General features: G+C 58.0%; 1 protein-coding gene across 2 annotated transcripts; it reads left to right on the plus strand.

The window, feature by feature from the left end:
* The first annotated feature begins 1,012 nt into the window (after positions 1 to 1,012).
* Positions 1,013 to 17,946, plus strand: ARHGAP30 (Rho GTPase activating protein 30). Of its 2 annotated transcripts, none has more exons than XM_038586297.1 (12): positions 1,013 to 1,446; positions 7,441 to 7,543; positions 10,017 to 10,161; positions 11,044 to 11,126; positions 11,270 to 11,377; positions 11,952 to 12,079; positions 12,548 to 12,719; positions 12,802 to 12,905; positions 12,984 to 13,061; positions 13,604 to 13,981; positions 15,194 to 15,456; positions 15,549 to 17,946. In XM_038586297.1, exons 1-12 carry the CDS (start codon positions 1,350 to 1,352, stop codon positions 17,178 to 17,180), a joined length of 3,291 nt encoding a protein of 1,096 aa, XP_038442225.1. In that variant the 5' UTR covers positions 1,013 to 1,349; the 3' UTR covers positions 17,181 to 17,946. The 2 variants fall into 2 exon arrangements, with proteins under 2 accessions (XP_038442225.1, XP_038442226.1); XM_038586298.1 differs by having other exon boundaries at positions 1,427 to 1,446; positions 10,021 to 10,161.
* The last annotated feature ends 157 nt before the right edge of the window (positions 17,947 to 18,103 follow it).

Below are 18,103 nucleotides of genomic sequence, written 5' to 3' on the forward strand. Positions count from 1 at the left end.
AGACCGGGTAGGGATTACAGACCCAGGGGGCCAGGGAGTTCGGGTGGGGCCAAGGAGCCGCCAAAGCGGGCCTCGGGGTCTCTAACCTGGGGCTCTTCTGACAGTTTCTGTGGGTCTGGGGGGGTCTACCTACGATCCAGCATTGCCCCCCTGACGCACTTGGCAAGAAAACCTAGACTGTGCCCAAACCCTCCCTGGCCTGAAATCTCCTGGATTTCTGGGCCAACGGAGATGCCATCCCTTGCTCCCCAGCCAGCCCAGGACTTTGACTGTGGAACCCAAAGATCTGGGTTCCTGGTATGTACATTTTTTTTGTGTAAATATGTGCATATTTGTACATAAAAATGATATTCTGTTTTTAAATAAACAGATAAAAGCTGTTTTGCCTGGTTCCTGTCTCGCCCCTGGGCCCTGTAAGCCCTGAACAACTCAGCACCTTCCTCCCTGCGGCCCGGGCAGGGGAGGAGCTAGGATGCCTGTGGCTGGGAGGTAAAGGGGAAAGAAATGCCCTCTGCCCTGCCTGAGAGTTCCCCCGAGGACCACAGAGCGAAAAGCCCCTTCCCTCCGCGCACGGCGCCGTCAGTCCTGTGTCGTGTTGGGGTCTCGCCGGAACAGGCCCGGGGGGCAGATGGCTGTGTGCACACTCTTTCCAAAGAAGCCGACGCTCAAGTGAGTCCCACAGAAAGGGTCGGAAGGATGAAAGATCACCTCGTTCACCCCCTTGGTGGTCACCTTGGTGTGGACGCTGAGGCTCACGGGGGTGATGGGACTTGACCGAGGCCACAGGCCGTCGGGGGCTGAGCCTGGGCACCTGCCCCGCCCAGGCCAGCCTCCAGTCTCCACCTCAGACCCCCCAAATTCTGGTCTCGAAGGACCTGCTCAGGTCCCGGGCGCCACCACCCCACCCCGGGGCTCTGACATCACCTTGCCTTGACCAATGAGCGAAGTCCCAGTGATGGGTTGAGGATGTGAATGTCAGCTGCCTCCCCCACCCCGGGCCCTGTGGTTGCAAAGATGCTCTAACAGGAAGCGGGTTTGAGGAGCTGCACAGCTTCCTGCTCCCCCAGGGCTGAGCGGGGCCAGAGGGGCAAGTGCCAGCCTGGGCCACGAGACACAGCTTCTTGCCAGGGTCCGGGCAGCTTCCTCTTCCACGGCTACTTCCGTGTCGCTGGGGCCCAAAGGCAAGAGCTGCTGCCTGTTGCCCAGGCCACCCTCCACCCCCAGTTCGGAGCCCTGCCCCCCGGGGCCGGGCCAAGCCCAGAGGCCGCCTTGGGATCCTATGGGGGACTGGTAGGGCAAAGGTCTCGGGGGGGCGGAGGTGGCTGGGCCGGGGCCCGGGGGCTCCAGCCATGAAGTCTCGGCAGAAAGGAAAGAAGAAGGGCAGCTCGAAGGAGAGGGTGTTTGGGTGTGACCTGCAGGAGCAGCTCCAGCGTTCGGGCCAGGAGGGTAAGGATGTGGCTCGGGGCTGCTTCAGGGGGTGGATCAGATCCAGTCGAGGGACAGACGCGGTGCCCAGGTGCTCACGGCGAGGGGCAGTGGCTTGGGGTCAGCACCCAGGAGGCTGACCGGCAGGCGCGGCAGGAAGTGTGGCTCAGCGAAGAAGCAGGGGAGCCCCCTTGTGTGACTACCTGGGGATGGAGAGGCGGGGGCGGGGGGGGGGGGGGGAGGATGGAGAGATGAGAAACCGAGAGAAGTAGGCAAAAGAGAGGGGTGACGCGACATCTGTGCTGGGGACAGAGAGAGAGGCCGGGGGTACGGCATGGTCAGAGGCGAGTGGCTGAAGGGCCAGTGGATGGTCCTTGGGTCTGAATGAAAGGAGCCAGGGGCAGGGCCCTGGGAGAGTCTGAGGGTGGCACTGGGGAGGTCGGGGGTTTCCTGGTTGGAGGAGGGCGCCCAGGGACGTGGTTGCGGGGCTCTGGGCGCTCTGCAGCCTTGCTGGGCCGCAGGGGAGGCCGTGGGGTGGGGTCTCCCTGCCCCAGTGTCCGTGACTCTTCCTGCGCGGGAGCAACAGGCCGAGGGCGCGGGGGAGAAGCTGCCGAAATGGGGGACCCCCGAGGCTGGTTGCGGGGTCAGGCCACAGGGTGCAAAGGAGTAGATGTGGACGATCCGTGGGGCCTGTCTGCTGCCACCCTGGGGTCCCTGGAGGGGCTGGGAAGCCAGCAGGACCAGGGACAACTCTGCGCTCGCCCTGGCCCAGAGTGGCCTCTCACAAACCCAGCTTGATGGGATTCGAAATTGAAGGCAGGTGTCCTGGCCGCCCAGTCCAGCTTGTTTTTGGTACTTCGAGCTCCTCCCAGAGCCTGGCACGATCCCCCCCCCCATCCCACCCCACCCCAATCTGTCATTTCCTCTTTGTCTTCTCCTCTGGGCTGTGGCGCCTGCCGTGGAGGGAGGGTGATGGTGGTTCCCAGCTCATTTCCTGCCCTCAGCCCCGCCCCCTTGGCCCCAAACACCTCCTTCCCCTTTTTCTCCTCCCCCGGAGGCCCCCATCCCCACCGGCCTCTGTTGAGGGAAACCCCGGTCCCGGTCCCGAAGACAGTGTCGAGGCTTGGCCCTGCGTCTCACCCTGAGTCCTTCACCAGAGATGCCTCTCCAGGTCAAGGGCTCTTGGCCAACGGCCACATGATTCAATGGGACTAATGTTCTTCTGGTTCCCTGCAAACCCTCGGCTCGGTCTCCTCGCCCTGACGCGGCCCTCCCCTGCGGCCCCTGCCAGCCGCGGTGGAAACGCACCCCCAGTCGCCCGGCCCCCTCCCCTGCGGCCCCCCGGCCTCCGGCTGCGTTCCCAGCCCATGGGGGGCACGTCCTCTGAGGCTTGGACGTCCACCTGGCTGCTGGGCCGGGTCGCGGTGAGCCCCGGAGGAGGAGGAGACCCTCCTGGCCCCCTCAGAACCTCACCTGAGCCCCGGGGGGCGTGATCTCGGGCCCCAGAGCCACAGTGACCCCCCTCGCCCCCCCCACCGACAGGTGGGAAGTGAAAGGACAGAGAGAGCCTGGCGAGGCCTCTCCCTTACCCAAGGCTGGCGGAGGAAAGCCCAGGCTAGTGGAGATCCGGGTTCCTGCCTACCTCATCCCGCCAACCCTGTGCACCCCCCCTTAGCTTGGTTTTCCCCATCCTTCTCCTTGCTGGGGGCCCCAGGCGGGTCCCTTCCTTCCCCAGGAGCCACCTGTTCTGGGTTCTTCCTTTCCCTAACCTTTATCTCTTTGCTCCCTTGTTCCAGTTTCTGATTCTCCAGGTCTCTAAATTCTGGGCCCTCCTCCCAGCCCCCCCCCCGCCCCCATTCCCTGATGTCTCTTCTTTGACCCCCTCACCCCAGCCCTGCCTCTTAGGGCTCCCATCTCTCCTTCACTGCCCCCCCTTCGTCTCTCTCAGGGTATCGCTCCCCTCATCTCCTTGACCCATTTCCTCTGTGACTCTGATTCCTTAGGCTCTCAAATATGTTCTTCTTTTTTTGTTTTGTTGTTTTTAGAGAGAGGTAGAGAGGAGAGAGAGGAAGGGCAGAGGGAGGGAGAGAGAGAGAGAGAGAGAGAGAGACCACACCCAGTGTGGAGACTGACATGGGGCCCGATCTCCCAATCCTGAGATCATGACCTGAGCTGAAATCAAGAGTCGGGTGCTTAGCCGACTGAGCCACCTGGGCGCCCCTCAAATACCTTCTTTTTTTTTTAATTTTTTTTTAATTTTTATTTATTTATGATAGTCAGAGAGAGAGAGAGAGAGAGAGAGAGGCAGAGACACAGGCAGAGGGAGAAGCAGGCTCCATGCACCGGGAGCCCGACACGGGATTCGATTCTGGGTCTCCAGGATCGCGCCCTGGGCCAAAGGCAGGCGCCAAACCGCTGCGCCACCCAGGGATCCCTCAAATACCTTCTTTAAGGGCCTTTTCAGAGGATTCGAAATCAACAGAGAAGGGCAGGATGGGGGAGATCTGGCTTGGTTGCTGCTCATGTGAAAAGAACCTAGGCTTTGGGTGACAGTGGATGATGAGTCAACAGAATAATGTGGCGGCCGAGAGTTGGGGTGGCATTAGGCCCCTGCGGGGAGAACAGCGAATGAGGAGGGTCCACCCCACTTCTGCAGCCAGTGCTGGAACCCGAGGGGAGGGGGACCCTGGCAAACGGGCACAGGTCCTGGAAGGAGGGCTGGTGGGGGACCTGCAGAGCCAGGGCTAAGGTGAGGCAAGAGGGGTGACCAGGACACAAAATTCAACAAAACCTTCACTCTCAGGGCCGCACCAGTGCCCTGGCTGCCTGTCCTTTCTTTCTTCCTTCTTTTTCTTTCTCTTTCTTCCTCACTCTCTCAAGTTTATTTATTTTATTAATCCAGACACCCTGTTTGGGGCTCGAACTCATGACTCCCCCATCAAGACTTGCATGCTCTTCCGACTGCACCAGCGAGGCGCCCCAGTGGCTCTTTCTCAAGGAGGCTCTCACTCCCAAGGTTGTGTGTGTGCACAGTTTGCACTTGCACAGCCCTAGGAGTGGAGGCTTCCTTAAATTCTCCACCCTCATGCTTCCCTTGTCTCACCCAAGTTCTGGCTCTGGGGAGCTGGAACGCAAAGGGTGTGGACACCAGGTCACACGGGGAGGGTTTACAGTAGCGGTTGATGGGTTTATTGATTATTTCTTCCTTCTGTATTTCCATGTTACTTAATTACTGAATTGCACCAAAAACTTGGGATAGGAGTACGTGGGGAAGTATGTGCGTGGGTGTCGGGCCTGTCGTAGGGAGGCACGCCAGCTTGTGACAGGTCAGTTTGGGAGAGAAGCACCCATGTGCCCAGCACTGTGCCTTGGGTACTCCGGTCCCCATTTCACGGGTCTGGACACTGAAGGTCGAAGGAGGAACAAGTGCCGGGTGTTACCCACCTGGAGCCAGGCTCCAAACCCACGTGTGCAAAGTTATATTCTCTCTCCCATCCCGGGCCTCCTCCCCTGTTACTAGACTGTAAGCTCCTTAAGGACAAGATCTAACTGTAACCTTTTTTTTTTTCTGGTGCCCTCTCTGAGGCCCAGGGTGACCGATTGGTGTCCCTCGTATTTTAGGACGTGGTGTCTCAGACACGGGAAGCCCTCCAGCACCATGCGTGGAATCCCATCTGCACGAGGCCACATATTTATCCTTCTAGAGCCTTCCCTGCCTTAGATCCTTGGCTGCATAAACACCTGGCTTCACCCCAACCTTCACTGTCACCTTATAGATCTAGAATGAGAAATACACTCCTCCGCCTGGCACATAGGACCCTTCACAAACCAGGCCCCTGCGCCCCCGGCCTCAGCTCCAATTTCCCGACAAACCATCTGATCCAGCTTTTTGCGACCCCTGAGCAAACTGTGGTACCACACCTTACGTTATGCCCCTGCCTGGAGATACCCTTCCCTCTGCCGCCTGCTGGTAAACTCCGGGGACCCCTCAGAACACACCTCAAGCATCGCCTCCACTGCTGCCCCCCACCCCCCACCTGTATCGTGGGACTCACTGTGCTTTGTCATCACTTGTTTCTTTGGTGTCTGCACCTCGGACAATAGTTCCATTTTCCGTAGCCTCTAGCACCGTGTGCCCAATAACGGTTTATTTATGATTCAACAAAATCACCCGTCACTTAGGAGGCTCAGTGACATCCCTTGGAGATTGAAATAGAGAATATGGCCTGAGAAAAATACTAAGTTTGGTTCACCAGAGAAATCCCTCTCTCGTGTCAGTGTCAGAAAGAGCTGTTTCTCCTCAGCCCTCGATTTCTTTTTTTTGTTTGTTTGTTTCCTAATGGGCCTTATGAGTTCTACCTGGTTACGGTGATCTTGCTTGAGTCACCAGGAAGTGAAGAGCCCGCATCTAGAAACCATATGGCATCACTTGATGGGCATTTCTGGGTACTGATCTTACCCCCTCCTATTTCCCCTTCAACCCCATTCCTTCGGTCATTTTACTCTTAGCTTTTTGTAAAATTTTGGGATTTGGAGACCGGCTCCAGGTGAGTAACACCGGGCACTTGTTACTCCTTCGACCTTCAGCGTCCTGACCTTTGAAATGGGCACCGAGGGATCCCTGGGGGGCTCAGTGGTTTGGTGCCTGCTTTTGGCCCAGGGCGTGATCCCAGGGTCCCCGGATTGAGTCCCATGTCGGGCTCCTTCATGGAGCCTGCTTCTGCCTCTGCCTGTCTCTCTCTCTCTCTCTCTCTTTTTTTTTTTTAAAGATTTATTTATTTATATATGATAGAGAGAGAGAGAGAGAGAGAGAGAGGCAGAGACACAGGAGGAGGGAGAAGCAGGCTCCATGCTGGGAGCCTGACGTGGGACTCAATCCCAGGACTCCAGGATCATGCCCTGGGCCAAAGGCAGGTGCCAAACGGCTGAGCCACTGAGCCACCCAGGGATCCCTCTGCCTGCCTCTCTCTCTCTCTCTCAATCTGTCTCTCATGAATAAATAAATAAAATCAAAAAAAGAAAGAAAGGAAGGAAGAAGGAGGGACCGGAGTACCCAGAGCACAGTGCTGGGCACATGGGTGCTTCTCTCCCGAACTGACCCGTCACAAGCTGGCATGTCTCCCGACGACAGGCCCGACGCCCGCGCACCTGCCACCGGAGGGGCGCTTCCCAGTGTTCCCAGTACTCCCCGTCCACGCTGCCCCGTGGGGGTCGGGACAACTAATGCTCCTTCATCTTGTATCGAGCGTTCAATGAATGTACTTCCCAGACCTGTCCTACTCCGAGTGCCCTTCCAACCGGACCGCTGCCCCTTGGAAAATCCTGGGGTAGCAACTAGTCATTACAGAGATACGAGTTCCAGTTCGAAGGAGGCAGAACTGGGGCCCCGGGAGGCTCAGTGGTGGAGCGTCTGCCTTCGGCCCAGGGACTGACCCCAGGGTCCTGGGATCGAGTCCCGCATTGGGCTCCCTGCAAGGAGCCTGCTTCTCCCTCTGCCGGTGTCTCTCATGAATAAATAAATAAAATCATTTAAAAAAAAAAAAAAAAGGAGGGCAGAACTTGCTAACAGGACTGGGCAGGCCCGGGAGGCAGTTGCTCTCCCTCCCTTGGGGGGTTTATGCAGAGGCCGTGGCCCCCTCGGGCAGAGAGATTGGGAGGCTGGAGCTGAATCCCTCTAACAAGTTTTTATTCATGAGCTGTTTCCCCAAACCCCTTCCCTGATGCTCCCATTTCTCAGATCCCTGTGGTCTCTGACCTCCCAGACCTGATTTCTCTCTCTCTCTCCTTTTAAGATTTTATTTATTTATTTGAGAGAGAGAGAGAGAGAGAGAGAGAGCATGAACAGGGGAGGGGCAGAGGGAGGGGGCGAAGCAGGCTCCCTGTTGAGCAGGTACCCCACTTGGGCTGCATCCCTGGACCCTGACATCATGACCTGAGCTGAAGGCAGACGCTTCCCCGACTGAGCCCCCCGGCGCCCCGCCGACTTCTCTTTCTCTGGCCTCTCTGTGCCCCCAGTCCCTCAGGTGCTGAAGAGCTGCGCAGAGTTCGTGGAGGAATATGGGGTGGTGGATGGCATCTACCGCCTCTCGGGGGTCTCTTCCAACATCCAGAAGCTCCGGTGAGTCGAGCAGTGAGGGGGCTCCATGGGCCAGGGGGCCAGGGAGCCAGAGGCCCAAGGGGAAGGCGGGAGAAGGAAACATGGGTGCTGGGTGCCAAGGGAGGAGCTCCGGAGTGTCCTTGGGGAAGGCTGAGCCCATGCACCCCATTCCCCCAGGCTAGCAGGCGTGTGTGTACACACTTACACGTCTCCACGCCCGCAAACAACCACCTGGCTTAAAAAATGTTGATGTAATTCACATACCATAAAACTCACTATTTGAAAATGTACAATCCACAATCCAGTGATTTCTTTTTAAAGTATATTCACAAGGCCATGCCACGGCCACCACTATCTGATTCCAGAACTTTTCATCAACCCCGAAACGTTTCTCCAAAAAAAAAAAAAAAAAAAAAAAAAAAAGAAAGAAAATAAAATAAAAGAAACATTTCTCCTTTCCCTCAGCCTCTTGCAACAGCTGGTCTACTTTCTATCGCTATGAATTTGCCTATTCTGTGTATTTCTTATACACGGAATCAGAGAATTGTAACCTTTTGTGTCTGGCTTTTCCACTTAGCAAGTTTTCAAGGTTCGTGCATGTTGTCATACCGGCTAGTACTTCAGCTCTTTGTGCGGCTGAATAATATTCTATTGTATGGCTTCACCATATTTTGTTGATCCATCCATCAGTTGACGGACATTTGGGGTGTTTCCACCCCTTGGCTACTATGAGTGACGCCGGTGTGAACATTCATGTACAAGTGTTCACGTGGACACATGCTTTCAGTTCCCCTGAGGACATGGCTGGGCGTGGAGCTGCTGGGTCACGCAGTTACTCTAAGGTTGGGCTTTTTTTTAAGATTTTATTTATTTATTAGAGACACACAGAGAGAGAGAGAGACGCAGAGGGAGAAGCAGGCTCCATGCGGGGAGCCCGATGTGGGACTCGATCCTGTGACCCCAGGATCAGGCCCTGGGCTGAAGGTTGGGCTTTTTTTTTTTTTTTAATTTTTATTTATTTATGATAGCCACAGAGAGAGAGAGAGAGAGAGGCAGAGACACAGGCAGAGGGAGAAGCAGGCTCCATGCACCGGGAGCCCGACGTGGGATTCGATCCCGGGTCTCCAGGATCGCACCCTGGGCCAAAGGCAGGAGCCAAACAGGGATCCCTGAAGGTTGGGCTTTTTTTTTTTTTTTTTTAATTTTTTTAAAATTTATTTATGATAGTCATACAGAGAGAGAGGGAGAGAGAGGCAGAGACATAGGCAGAGGGAGAAGCAGGCTCCATGCACCGGGAGCCTGACGTGGGATTCGATCCTGGGTCTCCAGGATCGCACCCTGGGCCAAAGGCAGGCGCCAAACTGCTGTGCCACCCAGGGATCCCAAGGTTGGGCTTTTTAAGGAACGGCCAGGCTGCTTTCCCTGGCGGTGCATCCTTTCCTATCTGCCCCCAGCAGCGATGCACGAGGGTTCCCATTTCTCCACATCTGCCAACACGCGTTCCTGTGTGTCTTTTGAATAACAGCCACCCTAGTGGGTGTGAAGGGCTACTTCACCTGTATTTGCATTTCCCTAACAGCTAACCACATCCAACACCTTCCTGTGTGCATATTACTCATTTGTGTATCTTCTTTGGAGAAATTTCTATTCAAATCCCTTCCTCATTTTTAAGTTGGCTTGTTTCCTTTGAGTTGCAAGAATTCTTCCTATATTCCAGATGTTAAATACTTATCAAATATTTTTTTAATTCTTCTTTTTTTAAAAGATTTTATTTATTCATTCATGACAGACACAGAGAGGGAGAGAGAGAGAGGCAGAGACACAGGCAGAGGGAGAAGCAGGCTCCGTGCAGGGAGCCCGATGCGGGACTCGACCTGGGGTCACGACCTGAGTGGAAGGCTGAAGCTCAGCCACTGAGCCCCCCGGGGGTCCCAACACTTATCAAATCTATGATTCACAAATATTTTCTCCCATTCCGTGGGGTGTCTTCGCTTTCTTGGCAGTACCCTCTGACACACACACAAGTTTGTCATTCGATGTTCGGTGTATCTATTTTTTCTTTGGCTGCTTGTGCTTTTGGTGTCTTATCTACGCAACTGTTGCCTGATCCAAGGTCAGGGAGATTGACATTTGTATTTCCTTCCAAGAGTTACACTCCTCCATCTTTACACGTTCCCATCTTTACACGTCCATGTCCCCACTTGTATTGACTCCTATGGACCCCAACCTCACCACCCACACCCACAGCTACACCACTGACATGGATCCCTGTTGGTGCACAGCCCGCCTCCCTATCTACCACCCACCCTCCGCCCGCTCTACCCAGTGGCACGTCCATCCGCGCCCGCTGCCTCGTGTATGCACATACGCCCCCACATCCTCCTTCCAGGCCCATGCACGTCGACCCTCCACCTTCCCCGGGCCCCCGTGCACTGCTCCCAGGCCTCCCAGCTTCCCCCCTCCCACCACTCCTGACCACTCTGCACCTCCCCAGGCAGGAGTTTGAGGCAGAGCGGAAGCCAGACCTGCGGAAAGACGTTTACCTCCAGGACATTCACTGCGTCTCCTCCTTGTGCAAGGCCTACTTCAGAGAACTGCCCGACCCCCTGCTCACATACCGGCTCTATGACAAGTTTGCTGTGAGTTGACAGGCAGGGGGGTGGAAGGCGAGGCCGAGGGGTGACTGCTCTGGTTTTGACATCCCAAGTGCGTCCAGCGCCAGATGGTGTCCTAGTGACCCTGAATGACCGAGACCACATGAGAACAAAAAGACCCCTCCCTGCCAGTGCCCCCTGCCCGCTGCCCCCCGTCCCGCCTCTTCCCTCCGCCTTTCCTCCTTTCCTTAGGGCCTGCAGATCACACATGGTGCAGGGGGAGACCAGGGAAAGTAGAACCCAGAGGGAGAGTAGAGGGCCCCTGGAAATCACCTAGACCAGAGCTTCCCCACATTTAAGAGAATGAGAGCCCTTCTCGGAAGTCACAGCTTTTTCAGGCATGCCCCTCCGTGAGCGGGTTGTAGGCTGCACATCTTTTGAATAAGAAGATATGTGACAAAAATGCTATCTTGAATTCAGTAACATTTTAAAAATAAGTTGCATTTTATTGAGCGGAATGGCATTTAGAAATCCAGGGCAGCAGCCCCCGCCATTCGGCCCACACAGGCTAGACTGGGTGGGTGTAGGCCTTCCGGGGCTCCTGGGAGTAACTCCCCAGCCCTGGAGCACCCACAGGGAGGGGCCCCTAAGGTGTTCTTGTGCCGAGGATGCTAAGGCGGAGTGGCAGCAAGTCGTTCAAGGTCACAAAGCTATTAAGTGGCCGAGCCAAGACCCAGCGGCAGGTCTGCACCCTGAAGTGTGAGCAATGCCTACTCCGTCTGTCGGTGCACCTCGAAAGATCTGTGGTGTGGGACGGTGGGGGAACAGCACAGAATTGTTTGAGAGTCGGGCTCAGGCTCCCGGGAGTGAGCAGGGGCAGTGCTGGCTGTTCATGGACTCGGTTCTTGAACCCTTCCTCCCCAACAGGACGCGGTGGGAGTGCAGCTGGAGCCTGAGCGCCTGGTCAAGATCCTAGAGGTGCTTCGAGAACTCCCTGTCCCAAACTATAGGTGCGCGCCCTGCTCCAAGTCCCAACCACCCACACACAGCCCTGGGGCCTTGACTGGTCCCTTCCAGCTCCCAGACCTCAATCCCACTTCCGCCTGGGTGTTGCATGTGTGACCCCTGGCCCCTGACACCTCCTTTTCTGCAGGACCCTGGAGTTCCTCATGCGGCACCTGGTGCACATGGCCTCGTTCAGCGCTCAGACCAACATGCACGCCCGCAACCTGGCCATTGTGTGGGCTCCCAACCTGCTGAGGTGGGCGCACGCGGGAGCAGGGTGTGGGGATCTTGGCGGGGAGCCTAGCCCCCCCCCCCAGGCCGCTCCGGGAATGGGTGTGGCTGTGTGGGTGCGCGGAGAGGGGTGTGGGGTCCCACGGAGCCCAGGGAGAAAGAGGAAGGTTCTGAATTGCATTGAGTGGGATGGGGTTTACTTGCTGGACACGAGGCCTGTGCGTCTTCTCACACTGTGTCACCGAGCTCAGGGGCTGGCACAGGAAGTATTGAATGTTTGCAGAGCACACATCTTGCGGCCTCACGGAGAGCTGGCCGGCATGCTAGTCCCTGTGGTGCAAGGCAGGCCTCGAGAAGCCCCGCTATTCATTATAACAAGGCATTCTCGTGTGCAAAGGAAGTAGAGATGAATTCTGAGGCGGGTGTCCAAGAGGGCTTCCTGGAGGAAGTGGCATTTGAGAGACTTGCATTATGCTTGCAGTTTAAGAGGTGGAGATGAGGTTAAGGGTGTGCAGGGGAAAGGGTGTGGGGTGTTTTGGGGAGACTTCAGGTGGGGAAGAGTGCTGGCCCTGGAGGGGAATAACTCTTCATCTGCACAGGTCTAAGGACATAGAGGCCTCGGGCTTCAATGGGACAGCGGCCTTCATGGAGGTGCGTGTGCAGTCCATCGTGGTCGAGTTCATCCTCACGCACGTGGACCAGCTCTTTGGGGGTGCTTCTCTCTCCGGTCAGTGTCCCTCCCGCCCACCACCCCACCACACTCCGTCTGGGGAGTCATGAGGGCCTCAGAGGTCACCTAGTTCAGCCTCTGTGTTTTGCAGCTGAGAACTGGGTCTCATAGAGGGATGATGCTTGTGGTCACGCAGAGGAGGCGCTGGGGAAGTGACGGTGTGGTCCGCGCTTGAGCAGACCTCTCCTGCACAGCTTGACCTTCTAATCACCATCCCGGTTCTTGGGGCTACAGACTGGTCATTCCCACCCGAGCCCACCTGGCCAGTGCCCTGGGATCTCCCGGCCCCCATCTCTGAGGATTCCCTCTTGAGGAGCCAGACACGGAGAGTCTGTCTCCAAAGGCCTCTGAGTAGATTCCTAGCCTGGTAGTTACTGGGGAGTGGGAGGGCGCCACGAGGAGCCGAGAACCTGAAGCCCTCTCTCCCCTCTGTTCTTGGCTCGCCCATTCTTCTTATCTTCCTAGGCGGTGAGATGGAGAGTGGATGGCGGTCACTTCCGGGGGCCCGGGCGTCAAGCAGCCCCGAGGACCTTATGCCCAGGTCCCTACCCTACCACCTGCCTAGTGTCCTGCAGGCTGGCGATGGGCCCCCACAGATACGGCCCTACCACACTATCATCGAAATTGGAGAGCACAAGTAAGGCCTCCTTCGTGGGGCCCTCCTCCCTTGCGCTGACCCCACCAGGCTCCAACCCTAAGGATTTCTCTATTCCCTTCAGGAGAAAGGGGTCTTTGAAGGTCAGGAAGTGGAGATCTATCTTCAATCTGGGTCGCTCTGGCCACGAGACCAAGCGTAAACTCCCGCGGGGGGCCGAGGACAGAGGTAGGTCTGGGGAAAGGCGCGAGCTCTGCTGAAGGCGAGCCGGGCCCTGGCTCTACAAACATCCTCTGTGTCTTGCAGAGGACAAGTCTGAGAAGGGGACGCTGCGGCCAGCCAAAAGCATGGACTCACTGAGCGCGGCAGCTGGGGTCAGTGATGGTGAGTACGCGCGTGCACGTGGTGTGTGTCTACGTGCATGCACAGGCCTTTGCACGCCTGTGTGCAAGCGTGCGTGTGAACGTGTCTGCCAAGGAATGACAGGATTATGGGTGAGCCCATTGTGTGTGCATTCCTGTGTGTCTGTGTGTCTGTACGTGCGGCCAAGTGTGTTCGCTGACTGCAAACACAGGGCACGGGTGCCCACTGGACGCTGGCCACGGTACCAGGTAGGCTGGGTTTAGTGAGGAGTTTATCATCTGATCAATGGGTGTGTTCCCAGGCGGGCGGCAGGGGTGCGGGGTGGGGGTGCTGGGGAGGGGCCAGCAAGGCAGTAGCCGGATCTGCAGGGAGGGAGCCCCCCCCCCCCCGGAACCGTAGGAGTAGCCCTGGCATGGGGCGCTGGCAGGAGGGGCCCGGGGAAGCCCGGCGGGTGCCCCCAGGCCGTCCTCGCTGTCGGGCTTGAGGGGGGGGCGTTGTGCAGAGCCTTCCGGAGGCGCCCAGGCCCTGGCAGCTGAGGCTGCTGCCCGCCCCTCTCCCCCCAGAGCCGGAGGGGCTGGCGGGACCCAGCAGTCTGCGGCCTGGCCCGCTGCAGCCGGACGGCCTGGAGAAGGACCCCGCGGGAGCAGCGGAGGGCGCTCAGGAGCCCGAGGCCGAGGCGCCCGGCGGCCCCAGCTCGGAGCCGGGCACCCCGCGGGCCGGCCGGTCTGGGATGCGCATCGGGGGCGGCAGCCGCGCCGAGCGCTGCGCAGGCGTCCACATCTCGGACCCCTACAATGTCAACCTGCCACTACACATCACCTCCATCCTCAGCGTGCCCCCGAACATCATCTCCAACGTCTCCTTGGCCCGGCTCACCCGCGGCCTTGAGTGCCCCGCCCTCCAGCCCCGGCCGAGCCCTGCCTCCGGCCCCGGCCCCCCAGGTGAGGACTGTGGGACTTCCCGGCACTGGGAGAAGGGACCAGAACTCGGATGTGAGGGGCCTGTCCTGTCCTCAGGCCTGGGCTCTGGGTGCTTGCTACCTTCCGCGGCCTCCTGGATTCCGGGGTGGGGGGTCCAGCAACACGATCAGGTCCTGTGGAACTCCTGGAGAGGACCTCGGCCTCCTTCCTGTCGCTGATACACCCAGGAATGGGAGTCTGTGCCGCATGAATACAGGAGGGACCTTAAGTTCGAGGCGGGGACGTGTGATAGATGATGATGATGATGGGAACACAACAGCAGGAACACCAGCAGCTGACACTGGAGGGTTACCATGTGCCCAGAGCCGTGTTAGGAACTTTGTGGGCATCAGCTCATTTAATTCTCCTGTAATCTTTTTTTTTTTTTAAGATTTTATTTATTTATTCATGAGACACACACATACACACACACAGAGAGAGAGAGAGAGAGAGAGAGGCAGAGACCCAGGCAGAGGGAGAAGCAGGCTCCCTGTGAGGAGCCCGATGCGGGACCCGATCCCGGGACCTCGGGGTCACGCCAAGTGGAAGGCAGATGCTCAGCCACTGAGCCCCTGGGGTGCCCCATTCTCTCATAATCCTATGACACGGTTATTGTTGCTTATGTTACAGCAGTGGAAACTGAGACCCAGGTTAAGCTATTTGTTGTTGATTTAAGTCGGAGGGAGCAGAGCTAGGACCTCGGACACATCTGGGTCTTGCTTTCCTCATATTTAAAGTGAGGATAGGGACACCTGGGGGCTCAGTGGGTGAGCGTCTGCCTTCGGTCCAGGGAGTGACCCCGGGGTCCCAGGATCCAGTCCCGCATGGAGCCTGCTTCTCCCTCTGCCTGTGTCTCTGCCTCTGTGTGGCTCTCGTGAATAAATGAATAAAACTTCTAACAAAAAAACGAATGAGGATAAATACTCTACGTTATGTAATTGTTTTGTGGAGAAAACTACAATAATGCATTGTGATATGCACAGCATGGGGCCCGGGGCCTGGTGGGAGCTCGGCCAAGGTCAAGGTAGCTCGAAGCCAGTAGTCAGGGATACGGTTCTGAGAGGATCAGCCATGTGGAGCACCCAGGCTGGGAGCGCTGGGCCTGTATGGTAGCAGTGTTAGCAAGAGCCACATTGGACAGGGTGGGGGCTGCTCTTGACCTCTGAGCTCCTGAGACTACCTTTCTCCCAACAGATGAGAAGTTGGAGGCAAGTTCAGCCGCAGGTCCCCTGGCTGACTGTGGCCCAGAGGATGTGGCTCCTGTGCTGGAGGACTGCCTGTCCCAGGAGGTGCAGGACTCCTTCTCCTTCCTAGAGGACTCAAGCGGCTCGGAGCCAGAGTGGGTGGGGGTGGAGGATGGGGAGGTAGCCAAGGCAAGAAGAGCAGAAGCAGCCTTCCCTGGGGAGGATGACCCTGGGATGGGCTACCTGGAGGAGCTCCTGGGAGTTGGGCCTCAGGTAAGGGGGAACTGCGCTGGGTGCGGGGGTGGTAAGGAGGGCAGAGGGTGGACAGGGCCACCTGGTCCTGAGCCACAGTGCTATGCCTACAGGTGGAGGAGTTCTCTGTGGAGCCGCCCCTGGATGACCTGTCTCTGGATGAGGCGCAGTTTGTCCTGGCTCCCAGCTGCTGTTCCTCGGACTCTGCTGGCCCCAGGCCTGATGGACAGGAAGAAAACGAGGAGGAAGTCTTCCTGAGTGCCTACGATGACCTAAGTCCCCTTCTGTCGCCCAAACGCCCAACCTGGGAGGGTCCGGAAAGTCTGGAGGACGACACAGCGGGGTGTGGGAGACAGGGGCCTCCAGGGCAGGCTGAGGGAGGGCAGGCATGCTGTGAGGTTGGCGAGGACAAGGAGGCTGAGCCTGAAAGCACAGGGGACCTCAGGGAGGAGGCTGAGGGCAGTCCGGAGAGTGAGGTGGAGGACGGAGAGGTAGGTCAGGAGGGAGGCAAGCCTGAGGGAAGCCAAGAGAGGAGGGTCAGTTTGAGAGAAGAGGGTGGGGAGGAGACAGAGGCCAAGGGAGAGGAGTCCAACGGTCAGCAGGAGGATGAGAGTGTGGAGGAGGCTAAGGGTGTGGAGGGAACAGGAGAGCAGGGCAAAGACAAGGAGATGGAAAGGAAGACTGAGAGAGAGGAGGAGGCTGAGGAAGGAGAGGAAGGCCAGGTACAAGCAAGAAGCAACCCAGAGTGCGGGGCCCAGGAAAACCCAGTCGCTGAGGAGAGCCGGGAAGCTGTGCACAAACAAGAGGCTGAAGGAGGCAGAGAGGATGAGGCTGAAGGACAGAAGGGGCAGGAGGACCAAGAGGCAAGAGAAGATCAAGGAGATGCTGACGATGGCAGAAGCCCAGAAGCGGCAGCTGGAGGAGGGGCGGGGGCGGTCAGCATGGACGGGGAGAGCGGGGATGGGGAGCCCGAGAGGGACCAGAGGGCCGGAGGTGACCGTTTAGGGGACTCCCTTCCTGAAGGGTCCCACGTAGAGTCCCTGGAGGTTGACAGTGCCAGCGAGGGCCATTCCCCATGCTCTGAGGCCGAACAGGCAGCCCCAGAGCCGCCCCAGCCAGAGGAGGCGGAGCCTGAGGGGCAGCCCAGTCCAGACGGCTGCAGCCTGTGCCCGGGTCCTCTGGGCTCAGCTAGCGGAGTGGGCATGCGCCTGGCTTCCACCCTGGTTCAGGTCCAGCAGGTCCGCTCTGTGCCTGTGGTGCCGCCCAAACCGCAATTTGCCAAGATGCCTAGTGCGATGTGTAGCAAGATCCACGTGGCACCTGCAAACCCATGCCCGAGGCCTGGTCGGCTTGATGGGACTCCCGGGGAAAGGGCTTGGGGGTCCCGAGCCTCCCGTTCCTCCTGGAGGAATGGGGGCAGTCTTTCTTTTGATGCTGCTGTGGCCCTGGCCCGGGAACGCCAGAGGACTGAGGCTCAGGGCATTCGGCGGACCCAGACCTGTACTGGGGGTGGGGACTACAGCCTCACCCCCAGAACCTCCCCCTGTAGTATGATCCCTGCCTATTCTCCTCGGCCGCTTAGTTGCCTGGAGCTCCCGCCTGAAGACACAGAAGGGTCTGGACACCGGAGTCGGCATAGTCTGCCCCCCAGGGAACCCCAGCCTCCCGACCCGCTTCTGTCCCCACAGCGCCGATCATACGCATTTGAAACACAGGCTAACCCTGGGAGAGGTGAGGGACTGTGAGCAGGACCACAGGCAAACAGGAAGTTGTCTCCGGTCCCCAGGGTCCCAGACCAGCTGTGTCTTCTGCAGCCTGAGCAGCTGTAGCGCCCAACGCCATAGGCTCTGGGCCTCCAGCTTCTCTTTTTGACTATGGGAAGCGCTGCCTCCGTCGGTTTACCTGAGTTTGTCTCAGACACAAAGCACTTAGCCCTTAGGATGTTCCCAAGAAAGTCAACCAAGATCCTGTTACCAGGGAGTGGGGTCACTGGTCAAAGGGAGTGAAGCGCAGGCAGGGTACTTGGAGGACTCTCAGTGAAGAATGGAGAGGGGACTCCAGGAAGGTTCGGGCCCTCCTCTGAAGCTGCACACCTCCCTTCCTGGAAGCCCAGGGTGGGGGGCTGGGGGGACAGGGCCGGCTCGGAGCCTGTCACACACGAACACTTGTGAGTGGCCCGTCCTAATTCTGCTCTTGGATACCTCCTGACCCTCTTAGCTGCAGATTAAGAGGAACGTGTCCGGGAGCTCGTTGAGGGTCTCAAAGTAGGGACCGGCTCCCCTCGCGGCATCCCTACCCTCGGCCTCCAGCCACCTTTGGGAAGAGAGGTCTTGCGCGGATCTCCCCCGGCTTCTCCTTTTTTCCTTTGGAGCGACTTCCTCCTATTTCGGGGAAGGGCAATGACATAACTCAGGCCCCGGGACCGCTTGTCCCACAGACGGGGGGCCGCAGGCTCCGTTCCAGGAGGAAGTGACCTCTCCGAATAATAAACGTAGTACTGTTACACGTTCACGGATCGTCCTTCTTCGTCTTGGGTGACAGAGGTCGCATTTTCACGTTTGGCCAAACGCCTTTGTGCCGTTGTGGTTTGGGTACTCGGCCCCAGCTGTCGTCCTGGAGACCTGGGGCTAGAGACCAGAGCTGGGGTCACGGCGCTCGGGAAATGGGG

This window comes from Canis lupus, chromosome 38, assembly GCF_011100685.1.
Source record: "Canis lupus familiaris isolate Mischka breed German Shepherd chromosome 38, alternate assembly UU_Cfam_GSD_1.0, whole genome shotgun sequence".
Classification (NCBI taxonomy): domain Eukaryota; kingdom Metazoa; phylum Chordata; class Mammalia; order Carnivora; family Canidae; genus Canis; species Canis lupus.

Coding starts and splice junctions, on each gene's coding strand:
- ARHGAP30 (XM_038586297.1), top strand. CDS start 1,350: ATGAAGTCTCGGCAGAAAGGAAAGAAGAAGGGCAGCTCGAAGGAGAGG. Junction 11,127..11,269: donor CTCCCTGTCCCAAACTATAG/GTGCGCGCCCTG, acceptor CCTTTTCTGCAG/GACCCTGGAGTTCCTCATGC. Junction 13,062..13,603: donor GGCAGCTGGGGTCAGTGATG/GTGAGTACGCGC, acceptor CTCTCCCCCCAG/AGCCGGAGGGGCTGGCGGGA.